This window comes from Euprymna scolopes, chromosome 5 (assembly GCF_053919585.1).
Source record: "Euprymna scolopes isolate OS-2025 chromosome 5, ASM5391958v1, whole genome shotgun sequence".
NCBI lineage: Eukaryota > Metazoa > Mollusca > Cephalopoda > Sepiida > Sepiolidae > Euprymna > Euprymna scolopes.
The window spans coordinates 141,424,236-141,446,941 of record NC_136486.1 but is presented as its reverse complement, the minus strand read 5'-3'; the positions used below and the strand labels follow the sequence as shown (position 1 = coordinate 141,446,941).

The 22,706-nt window shown below is 31.7% G+C and overlaps 1 protein-coding gene across 1 annotated transcript in view; it reads right to left on the bottom strand.

Moving 5' to 3' along the window:
- Window positions 1-2,184: 2,184 nt before the first annotated feature.
- Window positions 2,185-22,706, bottom strand: part of LOC145276640 (uncharacterized) — a 748,502-nt gene continuing 727,980 nt past the window's right edge. The window contains exon 16 of the mRNA XM_080127831.1: window positions 2,185-3,651. Within this exon, the coding sequence (XP_079983957.1) occupies window positions 2,873-3,651 (779 nt within the window). The 3' untranslated portion in view covers window positions 2,185-2,872. The remainder of the gene's footprint in view (window positions 3,652-22,706) is intronic.

Genomic DNA, 22,706 nt, shown 5'->3' with positions numbered 1-22,706 from the left:
GCGGTAGCTCTAGATATATCTAAGGCGTTCGACAGGGTATTGAATGAAAGTCTTCTCAGGAAAATCAGATCATATGGTATCACTGGAAGAATACATGACATAATGTAATCCTTCTTAGATCAGAGAAAAATCCAGGTTGTCCTCGACGGTCGTACATCTAAACAATACGATATAAATGCGGGAGTGTCTCAGGGGTCTATCCTGGGATCTCTGTTATTCATAATATTCATAAATGACCTCTCTGACAAAATTGCCTGCAAGATGAGTATATATGCTGACGACACCACACTCTATAACAGACACGACAGGAAAACAAATGAACACATGGCAGAAGCACTAGAGGGTGACCTCAAATCTGTAGTGGAATGGGGACATAAATGGATAGTAACATTCAATGCTGCCAAGACAAAACTCGTTTCCTTCAATAATTACAAGAAACCTTCTCTACCACCAATAGCAATGGCCAATGACTCTTTATCTGAAAGTACATCTTTTAAACTCCTCGGCCAAACGCTCTCAGGAAACATGAGTTGGAACAATTACATCGAGATTATCGCCAGGACCGCTGCGAAGAAGGTAGGTTCTCTCTACCGTGTTAGAAAGATACTAACGCCGGAAAGGATCCTATACGTCTATAAGGCCATCATTCGCCCATGTATGGAGTATTGCTGTTATATTTGGGCTGGTACATCTACCACTAGTCTCTCGCTCCTAGACAAGGTTCAAAGAGACTCGCCAATCTGATAGGTCCTGAACTGACGAAATGCTGCATCCCTCTTCCTTTTCTACAAGTACTTTAACGGTAAATGTTCTTACGAACTGCAAGCACTTGTGCCCTCTCGACGTAAATACCCCCGACAAACCCGACAAGCAGCTAAATCCCACCCCTTCACAGTAGAGATCCCTAGATGTAAGAGGGCCTTCTACTCCAGTAGTTTCTTCCCCAGGACAGCTAGACTTTGAAATCCCCTGCTTCTCCAACATCACTGACATGCAGTAGTTCAAGTGTAACTGCCCAACTCCCTACACAGTACCCCTGATGGTCATGTCCGTGATAGTAAAGTGGCAATATGCCTTGTTTGGGGTGAAATGCAATAAAAAAAATATATATATATATATATAAATATACATGTATAAAAATACATAAATATATATAAATATATATATATATGTGTGTGTGTGTGTTTTTTTTTTGTGTGTGTGTGTGTGTATTTACCGTACATTTGTGTAATTGCGTAAACTAAAAAGTGATTTTTATAAGCGTGGTTGCCAAAGGAGCACTTTTAGCTATTTGGCACAATTACCCCGAACTTGGTGTAATTAGCCCAAGGTACGATATATATATATATATATATATATATATATATATATATATATATATATATATATATATATGCATACACACATACACACATATACACACATATATATATATTAATATGATTTCACTATTTCTGTATACTAATCACTGTTGCTGAGAAGCTCAATGTATGGTAACCCTAACAGTAGAGCATATATGAAATATTAATAGTATATGTACTAATATATATTTTTGTTACCAAACAGCTGTCTCAGCATATTAACATTTCAATCGATTTCTGCAGATCCCTTTCGTTATATAGAAACAATCGAATATTATTTTTTAATATCGAATTTTCTCGTACGTATACTCATGGTTTTTCTTTTTGCTTTGAAAGAAAACGTGCATGACAGAATAATGTCAGAAAAATAAGAAAAATTCATAAAGACTTAGCATCATTATCTATATATATATAGCAACGGTACTGGGTGGCTTGTTGTTTTTAGACTGTATGACACTTATTTCTACGTTTATTAGGTCATATGCACTTCAAACCTTATCTATACGTGGTATCACGAATACTAAGAACGTCGTAGCCTTGTTTAGAAGTTGCTTAGATATGTTTAAATAAGTTGAATAACTACTAAATATATCGCATTCTTTTGAGAAACAATCATTATTTAGTTCTTAAAATAGCACGGACTTCATTTTGTTTTCTAGGTTTAAGAGGCATGCTCATGCTGAGTGTTTTTGTTTTCGATCAAACAGATATGTACAATAAATTACTCTTCATTATGCAATTACGTATCAAACAATGGCTTCCGTTACACACAAAACACCACATTGTATCAATAATATCTTCGGTTTCAAAACAGAAAACAATGTAATTTTAATTATAAAATGTTTTATTCACAAGAGAGAAATTTCCTTAGAGCTGCATCTACAAACTAAAATCCATGTATATATTTTTATCATTTGTAAAGTATATATTTTTCAAAGATTAATCAAAGTCTTTTTTGGCGTTTATTCTTTAAATTCACCCCATTCGTAGGCTAGCACCTTTGACTTTATCAAACACGTAAGGTTTCAATGGAGAGCGAATTTAGAATATATATATATATATATATATATATATATATATATATATATATATATATATGAAAAGATAGATAGATATCTTGGCAGAAATAATAAAAGTTGATTTTATTAATTAACAGCAACAATACTATTAACTCGAAAATTTGAAATTAACCAATGAGTTAAAAAAAACATAATCGCTTATTTTTGGTTAAAACATACGATTCAAATGTTTAACACAGACACAGGTCCCGGATAATTCAAACAATACTCTCATGTCAATCTATATGCAAACTAGGTGAAGGCATGTATATCTGTCTCTTCTTGCTTATTATATTCTTCATCGCTGGGCATAAAGCGGAAAACATTGAACCATCATTGAACGATGAGGCCTGCCTATTGTAGGCCACATTTAAAAGTAGGCATATATATGTTTATCATATATATATATATTTATATATAAAAAGAAATAGAGACAAAGTAGGACACGCTTTACTAACATTTGGACTTGGTATTTTTCAATTCTTTTTTGTTCGCCATCAGAACGGGGTACATAATCTCGTTACCGTTGTCGAATCCATATATTTTATTGTTGTAGAAAGAAACCATGTAATTCTTTGCAAACGGATTCGAGAAACTCAATTGATGACAGAGTTTCCTTTCCTCGTACAAATCGTAGGCTAGTTCTACTTTTGTTTTCGGCTTGGTTACGCTTTGGACTAGATACAATACACCGCAGACGATGAAAGCATTTCCGTACGACTTGTGTTTAATGGGTAATTCCCACTTTTTGAGAACTTGTAAAGTGTCTGGCTCCAGTTTGAATATTCCCAAAGTAGCATTGGCTACATTCATACCATACAAAACCCAAATACCGTTCTCATCAACATCAAAATCAAAGAAATTATTTTTAAACGAATACAAGGATCGATCACCTTCGTAGATAGCGTCTGTGATATTTAATATGGTAATGGTCGCATCCGACATTTTGTATCGAGCCACCGAGCTCGAGTTGGCCATATGAAAATAGAAAGAGCCCTTGTAGACCACGTGACCAACTCCCTGATATGAGATCCATCCCAGATCGTATTTCCGGTCTGGTTTGTTGTTTTTGTAGTGATTTCGGTCCTTGTACTCGTAGAGCGAGTTGCCATAATTATCTGGCGCGTACCAGTATTTTTGTCTGTTGCCACGGGCATCTTGCATCCAGGCTCCCCAGCTGTGGTTAGTGTAGCGTTGATGGACAGGTTTGCCAAAGACTTTGATGGCACATTCTGAAGAAGAAAACGTAGAAGAAATTAATCAGTTAGTTTTCTGTCATGATTCCATTTAAAAACATACATAGAAAAGTAAGAAAGAAATATTTATAAGCAAAATGACATTTATTAGTGTTTTTCATCAGAAAAAAATATTTATTTTCAGTAAATATTTTCTTGTGCGTATGTCTGATGTAGCAGAGCAGGTTAATCGAATTTTACTGCTATAGTCATTGCGATCTAATACGTGGGGAGATATTAAAAGATAGAAGTTAGGAAATTCTTTAAAAACTTGCATACAATAATTAAGAAACATTTGTTTTGCCTTGGTGGGAGATATTAATAGGTGTATTTAAAAAATAAATTCATAAAAATTATGAAGAGTTTTTTATGAACATCGTTCGAGACACAATATGAAGCCAATTGATTTAATTAGCTAAATAAATACCACTTCAATATCAAAAGCTAGCCAACAATAAATGTATATGAATGATAAACAGGCATCTTTAATCTTTTGTCAAAAGCATTGTCCATGTTTAAGCAATAAAACTAAATATACTTGGGAGAAACAAAAATTACGTGTTACACATAGTATTAAGATGTAAATGTGTTCAATTTAGAGTGTCTCAGCGTGAATTCGTTTTGCCAGGCTTAAGAAAGTTTAAATCGATAATGACATATTAATTTGCGAAAATCAATATTCTGTCGCCATAACTAAAATACATTCGAGATCTGAATTTTAAAACAAAGTAAAATTATAGTCCAATTGTAAAGATTAGATTCTGAAAAGAAAAGTCATTAAAATTATGAAAATGTAAGTAAATAAATTAAAGATAGATACAAAAAACACATTTTTCAGTGAATGTTTTAAATACACAATTTAGTGAATGATTATGTTTTCAGCCATATACTTTCATAAAACTTGTGCACATAAAAAAGCTGATATGATGATTTTAAAAGTGATACAACACGTTTTCTATATTTAATATTAACGTGTATAATTTATGATTAGCAAGATCTAGAGGTTCTTAAGCGTTAATTATTTTTTTTAGAGATTTGGGGGATTTCCAACTTTAAGTAAATTGAAATAATCAAACATTAATAATTTAAATTCACAGCTGTTAATAATTAGCCAAGTTTCTTTCAATTAAAATGATCAATTAGTAATAATTTGATTTCGCAGTTGTAGATAGTTTAGAAAAAAAGATATGTTCTCAAATGTTTGAGATAACGATTGATAATGTGTTTTAATCTATATTATATCTGGATTACTATTCTTCTCTCAAATGTGCATCTAAGTCGAAAGCCGTGGTCGCAATAATCCAAACGATACAAGCAACGTTATATTCTATGTATTATCTCACGTAAAATATTGATAGGATAAAATTGTTGCGATGCAGATTCTATTCATTCACTAACGAAAAGAAGGAAAACAACGACAATAAGGGAAAGTGAAATCTATCTAAATTATACAGAATTTTAATCACTCAAGTACCGCATGTTTTAAATAACAAACCATTCCATAAAGCAAAATTTCCACGTGAATTTAATACTTAACATTTTCACATGGAAATAATTAAGATAACATAGAGAAGTTCAAATTATAAAGAATAAAAAATGACAAATAGGTACGATGATTTGTGAAAAAAATTAATGATTACATGTATATTTATCTATCGCTTCGACGTGTACTGAAAATTTCAGATTATTATCGGATATTGTTTGGTTGACAGAAAGGACCCCTAAATATGAAGAAACATTTATTTTTTATATGATTATTGCGTACATTATATCTTTAATAAGTCTTAAACAAGATTCAATTATTGCTGACATCGGTATGGACATCGGATTGAAGGTGTTAATTCTATATCTGCGTACTTCTTACTCGGCCATTTAAATGCGACATTAAAACACGCCTATTTCTTATTACTCACACACGCAAACAAACTGACACATATATAGACATACATATATACACAGATAAAATTGAGCTTTTGTCGCAGTGAGATGTATATAAAAAAAATTACCTAATTTAAAAAAATATTAAAACGATCTTAATATGCGAGCGATTTCATAAACATTTATTAATTTGCATATTCAACTGAAAAACGAACATTTATTAATTAATTAATTTTAAATCCTTTATAGTTTCTTGATGGACGATTGGTTTCGTATAACTATTACGTTCGATTATATGTATGCATATTTCCTACATTGTGCATAACTGTGTAACATTTAGAATGAAACAGTTGTAGAACACATAATGTTCGTTCATAGCTTAGGAATATAACCCTTATCATGCAATTGTTATGTGGGTTTGAAAATAACTTGTTAGACTGATTCGAACTCTGAAGTATTTCCCGCATGTTGGACACAGATGGTATAATTCTATATCAATGATGTCGACTGCTCTGTCTTTTCTAATGTCATGTTTTTTTCTTGCATTTTTCATTGCGTGCGGATTCAGCAATTGTAGCCCCTTTGTGAGTTGCGGCACGCAAGGAATATCTTTCTTGGGTTAATTTTTTTCCCATAGGTTGGAATACAAACCGAATTGTTTGAAGGAGATCTACAGATTGTTCTTATACCATTTTCGCTGTCCTTCTGCGAGTCTTTTTTCTTGGACAGTTCATCGTATGTGCGGGTTTTTGACAAAATGACAAGTGCAGAGTTTCTTTTTGGCGGCACTATATATATATATATATATATATAAAAATATATATATATATATATATATATATATATAAAATGGCTATCTTCAGTCTTGACAAACTATGGATACCCACTGTAAGGGTGCCAGTGCGTGAAATTTTTGGCAAGAATTGCGCAATCTCCAACCACATCTCTTCTGAGTTGAAATTGTTGAATACCTGTGGCAATTTTAGGTTCAGGACGACTAAACACAATGTTGAAATTTGCAGAAACCGCATACAGCGCCTAGAGTTTCCAAATGGTCACCCATTTGATATGCCAGGCTCTCGAAATTAGAACTGTTAAATATTCATATTGATAAGATGATGAGTAGGAATAATATTAAATAATGTATGATAAATTATTGATATTTATTTATCAGGCCGAATAATGAATAATAACGTCCTGAACGTTCAAAAATATTTCTTCTTATGAAATGGAAAAACAAAATGGACAATTTCCACGAAGTGTTCCTAAGATTTTATCAGAAAAGATCTGACTTGTGTTTATGACGATGAAAACCATTTGAAATCGCGTTGTTTGTATGTGTGTTCTGAGGCAGAAACTTATTTTTATCCTTGGAATAAAGAAGTGAAGATCAATATTTGACATTATTCCTCATAAAGACTTCGATGTTGACTACCCACATATAAAATCATGTTTGTAAGACTGCCAGAACTTGTCATTTGTCACTATTAATAACATAATTTTCTTTACTACAGTACTTAAGTTGCAGACTGTGGTCTAGTCGTAACCGACTCACTTCGTTCTTGGCTGCTGTTTCATTTTCACTTGTAAATTTGGAGAATGGATAGACTATTATATCCTATTCACAACTACGGATTCAATAGAAGAATATACCTACAAGGAAATGTGTATAGATGATAAAAAATCCTGAAATTACTCGAAGATAGACATAACATAAAAGAGTTGTTTTTAATTGAAATTAGTGCAAAAAAATAAAATTCAAAATAACACCTATATATTAATAACTGTCTTCGTCTAATAAATGATATAAATGTAATTTAAATCTTTTAAAAGCTCATGAAATGGTTTCACATCATGGAAAATTATTTCTTGAGAAAAAATCAATTGATGAAAATAAAATAGTATAAAAATATATTTATGCAACTATTGCTTGGAATATTCTAGAGCATACAAATTGAAACGTGAGTGATTTTTTAAAATTTGGTTAGTCATGGCTTCTATACTGCAATAGATTTTCATTTGGGATTTATGAGAATTCGCGCTTCAAATAATGAAAAAAGTACACGATAAACTATTATTTTTTCAATTCAATTCAATTTATTCGCCAAAAATTAAATAATTGTCTTCCAATGCCGTGTTAGGAAAAGATAGTCAAATCTAAAGAATAAAGGACACAGTAGTTCAAATCTTGTCGAAATTTAACATAAATTATTGAGTTGTTGGTGCATATTTGACTTCATTTGGAAGTATTTTCCTAGATCCATATATTCAATGATAAAACCATAAATAAGATCTCTATATTTAAATTAAAATAAAATGCTATGAGTGACTTTATACTCAGTAAATCCGACGAAGTTGAACGCCAAACTCTGATTAAATTCAACTAAATAACGATTAGTGATTTTAGCGTCCTTATCCCCTTTGCACTTCTTACAAGTAAACATCATTTGTGAGTTGTTGAATTGAGATAATATTTTATATCGAATGTCACTACACTCACAACACTCGTGTTCGAAAGGCTTGCAGAACCCAGGAAAAGTAATTTAGGAACTTAGCTGAGCAATTAAAAATATAAATATAGTTATTGGTAGAGGGTAGTCCGGAATACACACAGTTCTGATTTTTAAATCATGAAATAAAAATTAGACTTCCAACATGATTTTTTGTTCATGATCAAAAGACAATTATTGTTGAACCAATATTTGAAATCAAAATGAAGAATTCAGGCTTCTATACTTTTATAAAGTAATAGGGTTCGTGTGTTTATGTCTGTGTGTACAGCTCTCCACCATCAACGAAATATAAAGGAGGTAAGAGGGTAGATCTCTCCTGGTAGAGAAACATTAGAACCCATTTTAGGATGTTTCTGTTATAGGAGATATAAGAATCTTTGCCTAATTTCTTTATATACTATTCTACAAACCACCCCCATATCGAATGACTTATGCTCATTTGCATATCACATTATATTAAATCTCTTTAACTAATTACCTCGACCTTATTACATATTGGAAATATTCTAATCATTTCAACTGCACTATTTACAAAATCTATTTAACATTTAATCTATCTTCTATCTTCTATCTATCTATATCTATATCTATCTTCTATATATCTATAAAAACAGAGATGTGTGTGTGCCACAGACGATTTCTGATTGGTTAATCCAATAATCACATCTAAAAAACAATCGTTTCTACGCTCTTACCTTTACCATAAGATATTATGGCTTTATTTATTGTCCATCTTGGAAGGGTTTAATTTTTTAATAACTTGTTATTTACAAATTAAAAAAATACGAAACTATTATACGAAACTAAACTACACGAAATACGCGCACACACGCACACACACACGTTCACTACCGTCACGTTGTTATGGCAACCAAACCCGCTGACTTCTTTTTCTCATTTCACTCGTGGTCTTAAATTCATTTCGGGGTTGTATTACTGTACACATAGATTCGAATAAGTTGCCAAAAAACAAATATATAACAAATAAATGTTATCAAAGGCAAATTTTTCGTGTTTTTATTCAATTTAACATATTTATTCAGCTCGAAAAGCATACAGTGTTTACCGATGTATTGGAAAATTCAAGATGGCGGCCGATTCTCTCTTTAACACGGTAAGTTTGGAAAAAGGTGTAATAAATAAAAAACCGGTTAAAATACTGTTAAAAAGTCGCTCAATATATGTTACCGTGACATAGGTTGACATATATTCGGCGGGTTTTTAATAGTATTTTGTATAGTTTTTTATTTATAACACCTTTTCCCAAACTTACGGTGTTAAAGAATGTGTGAGACGCCATCTTGAATTTTCCAACACATCGGTAAACACTGTATTCTTTTCGAGCTGAATAAACATGTTAAATTGAATAAAAACACGAAAAATATATCCAGTTTTTATCGGTTTTTTACCTTCTCTGCAGAAGTACAAAAAAAAACAAACAAAAAAAAACGGAAGGTACTTTTACAGAATGTTAAACTAACCCTAACCGATGTTTTATGTTTAGTTTAGGAAAAGTCAGAAGAAATAAAAGTCATTATTGCATGAAATATACGTATTTAGTTGAAGTATTGTTTATGTCAATTCTTTCGAAGAAATTTAGCAAGAATACCTGTAAACCAGGAAATCGGTAAAATGTCATCATGGATGAATACTTGTCTATTATAATTTCTACCCTTGACAAAAACTTAGCCATAACAAAAGAGATTTATTGTTCAGATTGTTTTTGAGATTGATTTCTAAAAAGATATTTTATAAATAAAATCGACTTTAAAATTAAAGACTTAAATTACAATAATTGAATTTAAACATTCTTATTTCAATATTTGGCACATAACACCTGCAAAAATGATCACAATGTCAGGATTTCATTTTATTTCAGAATCGATGGCAAATACTAATATTTAACATTAGTTTATCATTTAAGCCGATAAAAAGCCCTTTTTTTTCGAGTCATAAAAGGATTTGGAGTTTCCTAATCAACCTTTCGGGTGCAGTTGCACGCTCTCAAAATAACTAAAGTGTTGGCTTTAAAAAATTGGTTCATTAAAACTAAACAGGTTTAGTTTTAAGAAAAAAAAAAAATTTTTTTAAAATCGCTTTGGTAATTAGATATGTCGTATGGTTATCCCTAATCGCTGAATAAAACCGCTAACGAGTTGAATGATTACGACATAAAATTAAACTCGGGTTCCTGAAACGGAAACTTCGTTTGTTTTTGTTTTTTTCTTATCAATATATTTACATTGTTATTTTGTTTTCATTTTCAATCATTCGAACAGTTTTCTTTTTCAAGTAATCCAAGTTACAAAATTCCCACTGTTTACTATGCTAAAATCACAATGACTAATGTATACCTATTAACCCTTATCCTTGAGTGGCCTCTGGGCCTTGATAAGTGGTGACACCCATGTAAAAAAAAAATCACTCGAACAGTTTTCTTTTTATAATGTACAGTTTTAAAAGTTTAAAAACGATATAGTTTTTACTTCAGGAAAATTAATGGGTCAGTTTTTACGATGTGCCCTGTTAAAATACTGTTAAAAACTCGCTCAATATATGTTACCGTGACATAGGTTGACATATATTCGGCGGGTTTTTAATAGTATTTTGTATAGTTTTTTTATTTATAACACCTTTTCCCAAACTTACGGTGTTAAAGAGGGTGTGAGACGCCATCTTGAATTTTCCAACACATCGGTAAACACTGTATGTTTTTCGAGCTGAATAAATATATTACATTGAATAAAAACACAAAAAAGATATCCAGTTAGGTAGAAAAGTAACTTATCTTGCCTTTGATAACATTTATTTATATATTTGTTTTTGACTATTTTTTCGAATCTATGTGTACAGTAATCTTGCCAGGATGCGGAGGAAAATGAATGAAGGGGGAGGGGAATAAAATAAAAACATTTTGGAAACAGAGTAAGTTTGAAAGAATTGCTTCGCACAGAAAGAAATTAATGAAAAAATAAAATTAAATTTCTTTTCTTTCTTGATTTTTTTTTTAGTTTTTTATGAAAAAGGAAGTCAAAATTAAGACTATAAAAAACAATTTTTATTAAGAGCGAACCTCAGTCGTCAGGTCTGTAAAAAAAGACGTGGAATAATAAATGTTTTCTAATACAAATTGTTTTTACTACTTATGTGTTCATTTGTCTCTTTGAAGTTCGTTTGTTTAATATATCGGTTTGCAATATAATTTTGTCATTCTGTCAGACTCAAATTTTAAATCTATATATCTATAAAAGTGAAAGTGTGTGTGTGTGTGTGTGTCTGTGTACATTTCCCTACGAAATAACTCTGTCAATTTTTAGTCTACAGACTCGAAATTTGATATACAGGGTACTGAGATTTGGAAAAATCTATGTGATCGGTTTTTAGCCAGAAATTTGGCGATTAAGGGGTCAAAGTTCAACGATTTGAGCTTTGAGAACTCTACCAAACTTCTCCGACAATTTTGGGTCTACACACTTTAAATTTTAGATATAGCTTCCGTGGACATGGATCTAACTTAATAACTTGATTTGAGCCCAAAACAATAAATTTTCAGGGGTCATAATAGGGGTCAAAGTTTAAAAAATTACCCCCTTTTTTTTTGCTCAGCATACACCTCCAAACACCCGGGCAACGCCGGGCACCCATGCTAGTAGTACAATAATTTAGTATTATTGAAGTGAAAAGACACTGATCAAAATCAGGTATAGAATGAGGAATTGGGTTCATGTTCTCGTCCGGCTCAAATAATGATGAGATATGCAAACATAAGAATATGAGAGTAGAATGAATACTAAGACAAGCGAACGCATTAACTAATGTGAATTAATGAAAATGCGATAAATCTTAATTAATTACATTGTACATGTGAGTACCATTAAATGAACATCATAATTAAATATTATGAATCAACGAAAAACTCCGCGTCAATCTGGAAACACAGTTCATATATGTTCGAGGTTTTTGCATACCGGAGAGCATCCTTATGCGCTATTTGAGGCCCTGGCTAATTTTTCCAACAAAACACGCCGTAAACTCTTCACCTGACAATATAAAGAAATTAGATATTTAGTGGAAATTAATAGTGTGCCTATGACTCTTTTTATTTCATACAAATTGTATGTCGTTTTTATATATAAACTATTACGGTTTGCGCAGTAACTGAACTATGATAATTTTTTTTCTAGATTTTCTTTGTAACAGATAACTCATTAAAATTCGGTGAGGAAACCAATGGCTTGTCACCTTCTGTTACCCCAAAACACACTGTAAATATGATCAAATTTGATGGATTTGAATCGATATTAAGATGCCAGACAGATCACACCCAAGTAATGATGTATATATTTAGAGGAGTAACGCCTCTTTCGACTAATGTTCTTCCCACATTGATTAGAAAGAAACTTTTGATCAGTCTATTATTATAGTTAAACAATATTAATTATGTATTGTAAGTATACATGACTTGATAATAATTTTCTAGAAGGAAATGCGTAAATATTCCCGCCCAGAGCAAAAATGAATGAAACAGGTATATTTAAGTACGGGACTGAAAGAAATATGAAACAGCAAAGAAATTATTTTCCTATAAATAATTGTAAATTGTTGTGAACAGTTTCAGAATTCTGCAAACTATCTAAAGGAAATATAAATTATCGAAGGAATTGTCACAGTACAACGTATCGCACAGGGGAAGTAAGTTTATATATTAAGGAGATTAGTTGACTGTGAAAACCAACGCACACAACTACATAGCACTAATCAATCGCACATAAGTACGTTAAAAAAGCAATAATAAAAAAATATATATCGAAGAAGAATATTAGCATGTGTAACTTCCAGAATCTCTATATTTGACTCCCTAGCTCCAAATATCGCGTCACCATACTAATCAAGCCCTAAACAAAATAGTTTGAAAGATCAAAGCAGATTAAATATAAAAAAAAGGAGAAGGCCATTATTTAGATATTCAGTAGAAGGTTGCAGAAAATATTGACACTTTTGGAGGATTTTATTTTTTATTTTCATTACACAGACACTAATGTTATACGACTAAAGCAAGACAGCAAAATGTTTTGTAATAGTTGTCAAAAAGATAAGCGAGTGTTTGGAATTTCCACGCTCAGACTCCAGAGAATTGTTTATGTCCAGAGACCAATCACTGCCAATTACTCGTGTGAAACATTTAGTCTTTGGTTACGGTCAAAACGTAGTATATTTTCTGATAGTAGACTTTAGTTGTTATATCCTCAGTCATTTAATGTGACATCTTTTTAGTTAAGGGCATTTTTTGTCTTAATCCCGGTTTCCTCATTTTTTTATGAGCTGGATTTTTACTACATTAAACTCCGACATTGTGCCTAGGTTAGCGCTAGGGGAAATACAAGTAAATAGAGAATTGTTTAGGATAAATAGTGGATTAATAATAATAATAATAATAATAATAATAATAATAATAATAATAGTAATAATAATTATTATTATCATTATTATTATTATTATTATTATTATGATAATGATAATAATAATAAAAATCTAGACACTGTAAATACTTTTGTTGCAAGATAATATATATTTCTTGCTGTTTATCAATGTAACCACAATTAAGAATTAAAACGTAATGTTTGGGCTTAAGACAAAAAGCCCACTCAACCTGTTCCCGTGATGAGATTCAATTTCAACTTGTCTTTCCGTGTATCTACCGTTCATTTCACGTTAGCTTATCTTCAAAATTGCTTTGCCCATTTTGGTCAGGGAAGGATCAATAAATAAGCCAAAATCAATACCAGATTCGTTCATCCTCTTCTCTTAATAAGCTTCTTCTTCTTCATCTTCTTCCTTTTCCTTCTTATTATCATTTTGTTTCTGTCTCTGGGGGCAATGTTTGAAATACGATGTTTCTGTTCAAAGCCGAAGAATTTGGCAACGGGTGTCGCTTAGATGGACAAAAATAGGATCAACGCTTCAAGGTAAATCAGAGCGGTAGGGGAATTTGAATCACCGTGCAAAGACACTCATTATTCAAAGCAGAAAATAGTTGTAAACGATGGTGCAAAGGTTTCACCACTGATAAGTAAGAAACGTAGTTAATTATTTAACGCATCCTATTCTTTACACTCTAAATTTTACTAGAAATAGAATAAATACACTTAAATAACATTCAAAATAGCTGAGAGTTTATGTTTGTCTGTGTAACAGAAAATCAGCATTTGAGGGTAGTATCGAATTATACAATTCAATAACAATTTTTACCATTTTTATTGTAATATTAATAATACACACTTGTAAATTTATTGAAAGGTTATTGAAATTGCGGCTGCAAACAACAAGTATCAATATTAACGATTTGTTCATCACTAAAGATCCAAGTAGATATGATATTCGCGATTATGTCATAGTTCACGACGGTATATATTTGGGTAATCATCAAAATTCACTATTGGAACGTTGGCACTTTTAAAAAATATATAGCAAGTAATGTACATTTCTAAAGAAAAGTTCTGAACTAATTTGCATCTATAATCCAACTGAGAAAAATGAGCCACCATATTTTTAAATACATATAGGTAATCATTAACCATACAGTTTCTTTCGCATATTTATGTATACAGTTTCATGTATATTTGCAACAGTGATGACTCATTCTACAGTATTCTAGGAAACCAGCATAAAATGACACAGTGTTGTATATTATAAATCAATATTTGATTTATTAACAGTCCTCATAACTAACGCATTTTAAATGTATTATACACGAATGCTCAAACTATTTTATAAAAAATACGAAAACGTTAAACTATCATTAATCAAATAGAGTATTCTTATGCCATGGGGCTTTTAAAATAGTTATTTTCTATTATTTCGACATGCATGAGCACGACTTGCGTTTACGCACTGAAGCGGATGTTTAAACCAAGATCTTCATACACATATGAGGAAATATGTGCCATTAAAATCAGCATAGCACAGAGCCGAAGGAAAATGTCCGAAATTTATTCAAGCAAATTTATCAGTCGAAAAATCGAAATTTATTTTAATATACATATATTAATTAAAAAAATATTGTCTGACATCTTTTACCGTTTACTATTGTATTGTAAAGTCCAATAAAACAGTGATTCTTTAAACAGTAGATTTTCCATTATATATATATAGTAAATTAAGTAGTTATATATATATATATATATATATATATATATATATATATATATATATATAACTACTTAATTTACTCACGTAAAATTAATATACGAAAATATAAATTTATGCGTAAACTTTAAGTATTTACTTAAAACGTGTTCAATACGTAGGTAGAGCTAGTTAGTAATTTATAAAATATATATGGCGATTAAGCTACACTGAATATTCCGCGTTTCATCCACTCTAGGACTCTTCAAGCTTATGCGCATAAGCCTGAAGCGTCATAGAGTGGATGAAACGCGGAATATTCAGTGTAGCTTAATCGCCATATATATTTTATAAATTAGTATATATATATATATATATATATATATATATATATATATATATATAGTGCATATGTGTATATAGGTTTAGTCATATGTAGGTGGCACTCAATATAGTGTACCTGCTTTTCCAACTGACTACAACATGATCGTCTTCATATCTGATATGAATAAATTTCTATTGAGTCCTGCATTTCACTATTGACGTAACACTTACTCGTTATCTAACAGTGGCTGCTAGGGCTTGTAAAAAAATTTAATTGTGATTTCCAAGTAAAAAAGAACGAAAAGTATTACCACTTGAAACTTGATTAGACTGTTTTCTCAAACGTATTAGAATTATGTTTTATTTCTATTTCTTCAGCTTGATGATATTGTTTACATTAGATGTTCTATGTTAATCGAGTAGAAAACTTTATGGCTGTGATTAAAAATCCATTAAAAATTAGTATAAACCTGATTTTAACAACATGAGGAATAATAAATAAATGGGCACAGCGTTTACTTTTAGGCTGAAGATCACATGAGTTAGCAAGAAGGTTCCAATAAAAATACTTATTGATCACAGAAAGGATTCTTTTTTGGCAGAAGTAAGTTTTGTTAAATGCGTATTGAATTTTAAAACCAGGAATCATAAATAAAAAAGAAGAATAGTTAATATAAACTGTTGGGAGACTGCAAAATATTTTACGGCAATGGCTGACTAAGGCATTTATATTTTCAGACGATTTGTGTACGTTATATGTGAGCACGAAACTAGATATTTTATGTTTAAAGAAATAAAGAAATACTTAACCGTGCATTCAAAATAAACACATAAAAATGTACATCTATTTCATCCACATGAGAATCGTCTACATATATGCTCAGCATCACATTAATTGACAGGAAAATATATCTATTTCGTAAATTAATATACAATGTTGAAAAAAAACCTGTTCGATCATCATCGTATTGCATCAAGTAAAATATTTTATCTGTCTAGCTATTTATGGTGAGATGCATCTTAGAACACAATACCATATTTAACCTGCGTAAATATTTTTTATATATGGTCTATATTTGTGTTTGCCTGCATTGGGACTCAAATTAACTTCGATTCGAACTCTTTTTGTAATATGATTATTGAAATATATTGTTAGCTTTTATATATTTATAATCAGCATTTTCTGCGCAGAAACAGATGATAATAGGAAAGACGCCAATGTTATGCCAAAAACCTAGACAGGGTATGTTTATCTTGAATTACTGTAATTAATGCTTACAGCCAATGTTGAGAAGATTTAACATTTGATACGTTCCGTATGAAATGGCCGATATGAAATACGTCTGCATTTTACACAATAATGTATTGAACTGACGAATTTCTTAGTAAGATTGCGAGAGGAAAATCTGAAAATGTCAGCAATTTTATTGGCTATTATGACATTTTGGAAACACGGTTAAGAAATGTAATCGATTGATCAGTTTCTCGCTCTGTTACACTTAACAATTCATCGCTAAACGTGCACATTGTATGCTACTTTAAAATAAATTATAGAAAATGTTATTTGAAACTTATTTACTCAGTCCTATTGCCTGAGGAAACCTCATAAAGAGGTGCTGGGACGCATCTAAAATAAGATGGTTAAGAATCGTTTGGGTTTCTTTGATTACAGTTCTTATCTGGAGTCGTATTTTCACAATGCTTCCTTTGATGCAACCTCCGACATTCTTAAAATGTAAATTGTTGAACTTGGCCATCCAGCTCTCGAAAACAGAAAGCTACACAAAACTTCGAGTGGAACACTTAATCCACGTATGTTCACATTCATTCATTTATTACTAAGTACTAGCTGTAAGTAATTAGCAATCGTATTTTGAGTGCCGTCTGCACAGAATATTGGACAGTCAGCATCCAAGAAAATTGAAACTATAACAGGTTTTGCCAATTACTTCAAAATCTACGCCACGAATTCTTGAGAATACTACTACCAGGAATCCCAATGATAATCAATCTTCATCTGAAAATATTGCATAATGAGATGTGTCGATTCAATCTACGTGTTTAGCAATAAAACTCACTAATATATGTTTTTACCGAAATCGAATAAACACTTTAAAATATTATATTCTTTTATATATATATAAAGAAAAGTTAATTTAGTTGTGTTTTATTGATTATTTCAGCTTCCAGACAAATACTTGCATATGCTAATATCTTCTGAAAGCAATTTAATACAATCCATACTGTGTATTATCGCTTCTAGTTGTATTTTACACTTTTTGGTTCTTCCTACGACCGTCATCTATCCATACTTAAGTTTACTGTTACAAAGGAAAGAACTATAGCATGCAAGTCTTACTTATTATTCATAACAATGTACAACGAAAAAGTAGACTTTTCAGATATAAACTCCTCTCCACGGAGGAGTGTGGATATAGTGTTTCAAGCATCAATGAAAGACTGTCAATGATGATCGAGTGGAATTTACATTTAACTGTCCCTTATATTATCAATACTAATATAATTATGCTGATTTACCGTTGTTCGGTTTCAGTTTTTTAAATATATTTTCTCAGATTAGGGGCTTATTATAGTGTAACTGATTACCATTCGTTTATCATTCATTCTAAATATTACTTTTAGTATTTGTGTATATAACAGGTGTTTAACTTTTAAATTCAGACAAATATATCTCGACTGTAACAAAAATTTATTGATCGAACTAAGCACCATAAGAATCAATACACTTTTGCCAACGCAAAACAAACGTATTTATGCCAGTAACGTAAAAATCATGCGTTGTGGTGGCGATGAAGTAACTGAATGCGTGTTTGATATTGCTTAGGTTTTTTGAAGCATTTCTAATGCAGAGTTGTCGAAATTCTTAAAAAACTAGTACTCGGTAAGTGAGAGGGTAGAAGAGTATGACATAGTTTCGTAGCCCAATTCATTCGACTTCTGCAGGGTCAGTTTTGCAACGAGAAGTCGAGCATTGGGTAGAATTGAGCCTTTTCTGTTGATTAATGCTGAATGTTGTTGTCGAAGTTTCTGATACATTTCATCTATTTGTTGACAGTACTTCACCACCGTAATGGCTTCGCCTGCATTCGAAAAACTGTAATGGATGAGACCGGTCGCAGCCACCAAACAGTCAGCATGACCTTCTTTTGGTGCAACGTTGGCTTCGGGGAGTGTTGTGGAGCTTTGTTGGCGTCTAACCACTGAGCTGAGCGTCGCATTTGTCATCTGAACCCACTTTTCATCGCAAGTCAAAACCCGGTCAAGAAACGTGGCGTCCTCTTACGTGAAAGAAAAAAATGACATTTCATAAGGGTGTTTCCTTTGGTTGTCGTTCCATTTGTGAAGCACCTTTCTATCAAGTCTTTTTGTTTTTCGAATCTCATTTAAATGGTTGGAAATCATCGTATACGCTTTATTCAGAAGCAGGTCTTCGAACAGTTGTGCATGGATTGGCTTCGACTAAAGCTCTTACTTGATCGTTGTTCACATCTGATGGCCGACAACTATAGTCATCATCTTTAGGAATCTCGTAGCCACCACGAAATTTCTTAAACCACTATTGTACTGAGCGTTCAGTAGTGGTTCCTAGGCCAAACACTTCGTCTGTATCGCGAGTTGTTTCAGCAGTTGTAGCCTAGCTTAAATTGAAATAAAAATTGTGCGAATTCGCTTTTCCATTTTGTATTCAACTATCTGAAAAGAGGACATAATTGTTTTAAAATTATGGTAACTTAAAGGTTAAGATAGAGCGAAAAACGCTCTTTAAAAATATATATATAATTCAAAGGTATTATAACGAAAACTTATAAGAAAACACATAATTTAAAATTAAAGTTAACAATTCCGCAAAAACTTTCTTCTTAATTTAATAATACATTAGATAATACCTTAATCGAAAAAAACACGTTTACATTGCTTAAACAAAATTTTGTTGCTGAATGCTCCTTTGCGTCTTTAAGAAACAGTACTAACTTTAAAAAAAATAATATGTTTAAAATTAAAAATGATCATAATTAATATTCACGGCTAAATAAAACTCCGTTTAAAATGTTTTAAATGTTTTAGAAAACAAGGTATTAGTTTCACTGGAACTCTTATTCATCAGGGCAACACGTCTCCACGGATTCGGATTGTTTGTAATCATTGAACGGTTTCTGGTGAATCTAGAAATAGACGAAGAATTTAGTTTTATTTTTTTCACGCTCTTGAACAGACTTTTACAAATAGTTTGGTTTAAATAATAGAATCTATTTTCTCTGAATAGTTTCCATACATTCCAGTTCCAACAGTCTATACCTTTTATTCATTTGCTGAAGTAGTTTGCTCCATTGTTCTATCGATTCTTTCGCCCTATGTTCAAAGTGATGTTGGCATTTACTACTGCTTCTGCGTGTGTGCTTCTCTTGTTGTTTTTTTCATTGGTTTCAAAATATACTTTTAGTCCGTAATTAGAATCGATTCATGTTCTCTCTTGCGATTCCTCATTTATAACTTGGGGTCTATATTATCACCGTTATTTTTCTCATTTTTTTTATTTGGACGTTTTAAAGGATATGCCTGCCAGTCCTACAATCGTAACTTTTACCGCGTATCTATTATAAATAGCATTGGCATCCTCTCTCCTGCATAGATTTCAAAATAACATTTAAGTCGGTTTGTTATGACTTAATTAAAAAGAGGATTTCCTCCGTCCATCACGCATTATTTATAATAGAATTTTCATATATATGTATGCATATTTTTAAGAGACGCTATTTTTTACTGTCGAACAGTCGTAGTTTAGTTGAAAATTCAATGTCAAATACTTACAGGCGTAAGGAACGTTGTCCGTTGGTCAGCCGTGTTTTAGTTTCAGATAGCATTTTCGTAACCATCAGCCATCTCTATAGATGACACTATTTATTTGTCTGTCAATTATGCTTCAGCTTGAAAAAACATTTTAGATGCGTTAATGCACTTCGATGAAAGAATTGCCGTTTGATTAGTCACACTTTCTGTTTAAAATAGCATTTTTATACCATTACATAAAGCGGATTGCTAAGAGGATTCGCTAATGAGTCGGAAAACAGTGGTTCAATCCTCGGTTGAGTCATACCAAGGAGTTAAAACCGGTAATTAATACAGGATTATTAAAGGTTTGCCATTATAAATAAAGATCAAGGGCAAGTGGAATAATCCTGCGTAAGGAGTTTCGTTAACCTCTACATTTCGGTGTAGCAGCTAATAGAAATGAAGCCATCGAGTCGCCCCCGACTACAGTCGCACACTTAGCTCAGTTTATTAATCTTCATCGGTCAGTCTGTCTCGTATTTGAAAAAAATTATTTTAGATACGTCAATGCATCCTTAGAAGGTATTGTTCATTGGTCGGTTGTGTTTTGTCTGAAGTAGTATTTTTGATTTTATAATTTTAGAAAACATTTTACTATTTTTGTTGCTCAGTTCTGCTTCAGTTTGAAAACACATTTTAGATGCGTTGAGTCGTGTTAATAGTTAAATTTGTCCTTTGGACAGTCGTGATCTAGTTTTAAGAAAGACGTTGATATTTCAAGAATCTTTAGAAGAGACGCGGTATATAGGTTTTTATCCGCTAGATTTCTGTGCTTCGTCTTGAAATTGCACGCACTAAACTTGCAGATTGCATTGATCTATTAAAATAAATTTTACCCTTCTTAGTATTAATTTTATCTGACGTTGCTTATTTCCATGTCCTAATTTATATTCATTAGAAATCCAGTTAAAAATAATAATAGATTTTTTCAGTAACGTATTAGTTTTGGAATCCTCGAATGAGAAGTCTTTCCATTAAAAGTTCCTTAAATTGATGCAATACAAAATACATTTTAGTGCTTTCTTCAGTACTAGCCCGGGTGCTCGGCGTTTCCCGGGTGTTTGTATGTGGAGTTAAAAAAAGGGTAGTAGGTAGGCAGGCTTGAACCCGTACAGCGAAGGAGGAAAAGAACGTGAAAACAAAAAAAAAAAAACGTGACGAAGGTTTAAATTAAGGCTAGTCAATCGAAAAGAGGGGATGACTTTCGAAAATATTGGCAAAAAAAAGTGACCTTTCCTTGTAGAAAAGTGTCCAGTAGAGAGTGAAGGAATTGCTCTTTTTGGCCAATCTTTCAATATTTGTCGTCCAAACGGTCCAGCTTTAACGCGATACCTATCTCGTGAAAATTCGTCGCCTCTATCGAAAGTTTTAGGCAGACATACATACATACATACATACATAACTTTTAACAGAGATTTATATTATGGACACGTCTGGGTGCCCGGCGTTACCTGGGTGTTTGGAGTTGGGAGTTGAGCAAAAAAGAACAAAACAAAAAAACGTGGTAGTAGGAAGGCAGGCTCAAACCAGTAGTGCAAAGGAGAAATATTGGCGAAAAAGGCGACCCCACCTTTTAGAAAAGTGTTGTTAAATGAAGGAATTAATGTTTTTAGCCAATCTTTCGATATTTGTCGTCCGAAGGGTCATGCTTCAAAATGATACCGATTTCGTCCAAATCCGTCGTCTCTGTCGAAAGTTTGAGGCAGACATACATACATACATAATACATACATACATGCATTTACACAGACAGGTGTAATTTATATTATACAAGAGTACAAGGCCAACCAGTTTGGAATATTTTTGCTTATTGAATTTCATAAAATCCTAAGCATTAGATATGCAAACAAATACAATTATTTCTTGAACATAAAGTTTATAAAACAAAACAGGATGATTCACATATAAAAAATAGTTTCTTCCTTTGCCAACTTGTTATTTTAATGTTTCTTTATTTCTAGTGTCCACAACGTTTATGCTCTTATTTATTTCAAAAGAAGAATCAATCAAACTTTTTAACTCTTGCCAAAAGTTTACACGTTATTTGCTTCAAATGTTTACTTTCATTGGCATTTACTTTGTAAAGTTTTTTTTTCTGAGAAATTATATCTCTTCTACTTTGAGGAACTATTAAACCTATTCATACTATAAGAAAGTTGTTACTTGTATTTTATTTCTCTTTTGCGAAAAAACTACTCATTAAATTAATCTTTATAATAAGTAAACTACTTGTCCTTGATCATAATGATAATCGCTAAGATGATAGTTTCAATGATTCTTTTACTTTAGTTATTTAATTTTAAGTGTGTTTCTCTTATTTATTTTTATGAAACTTTACTATACTGATGATTTCTCTTTTTT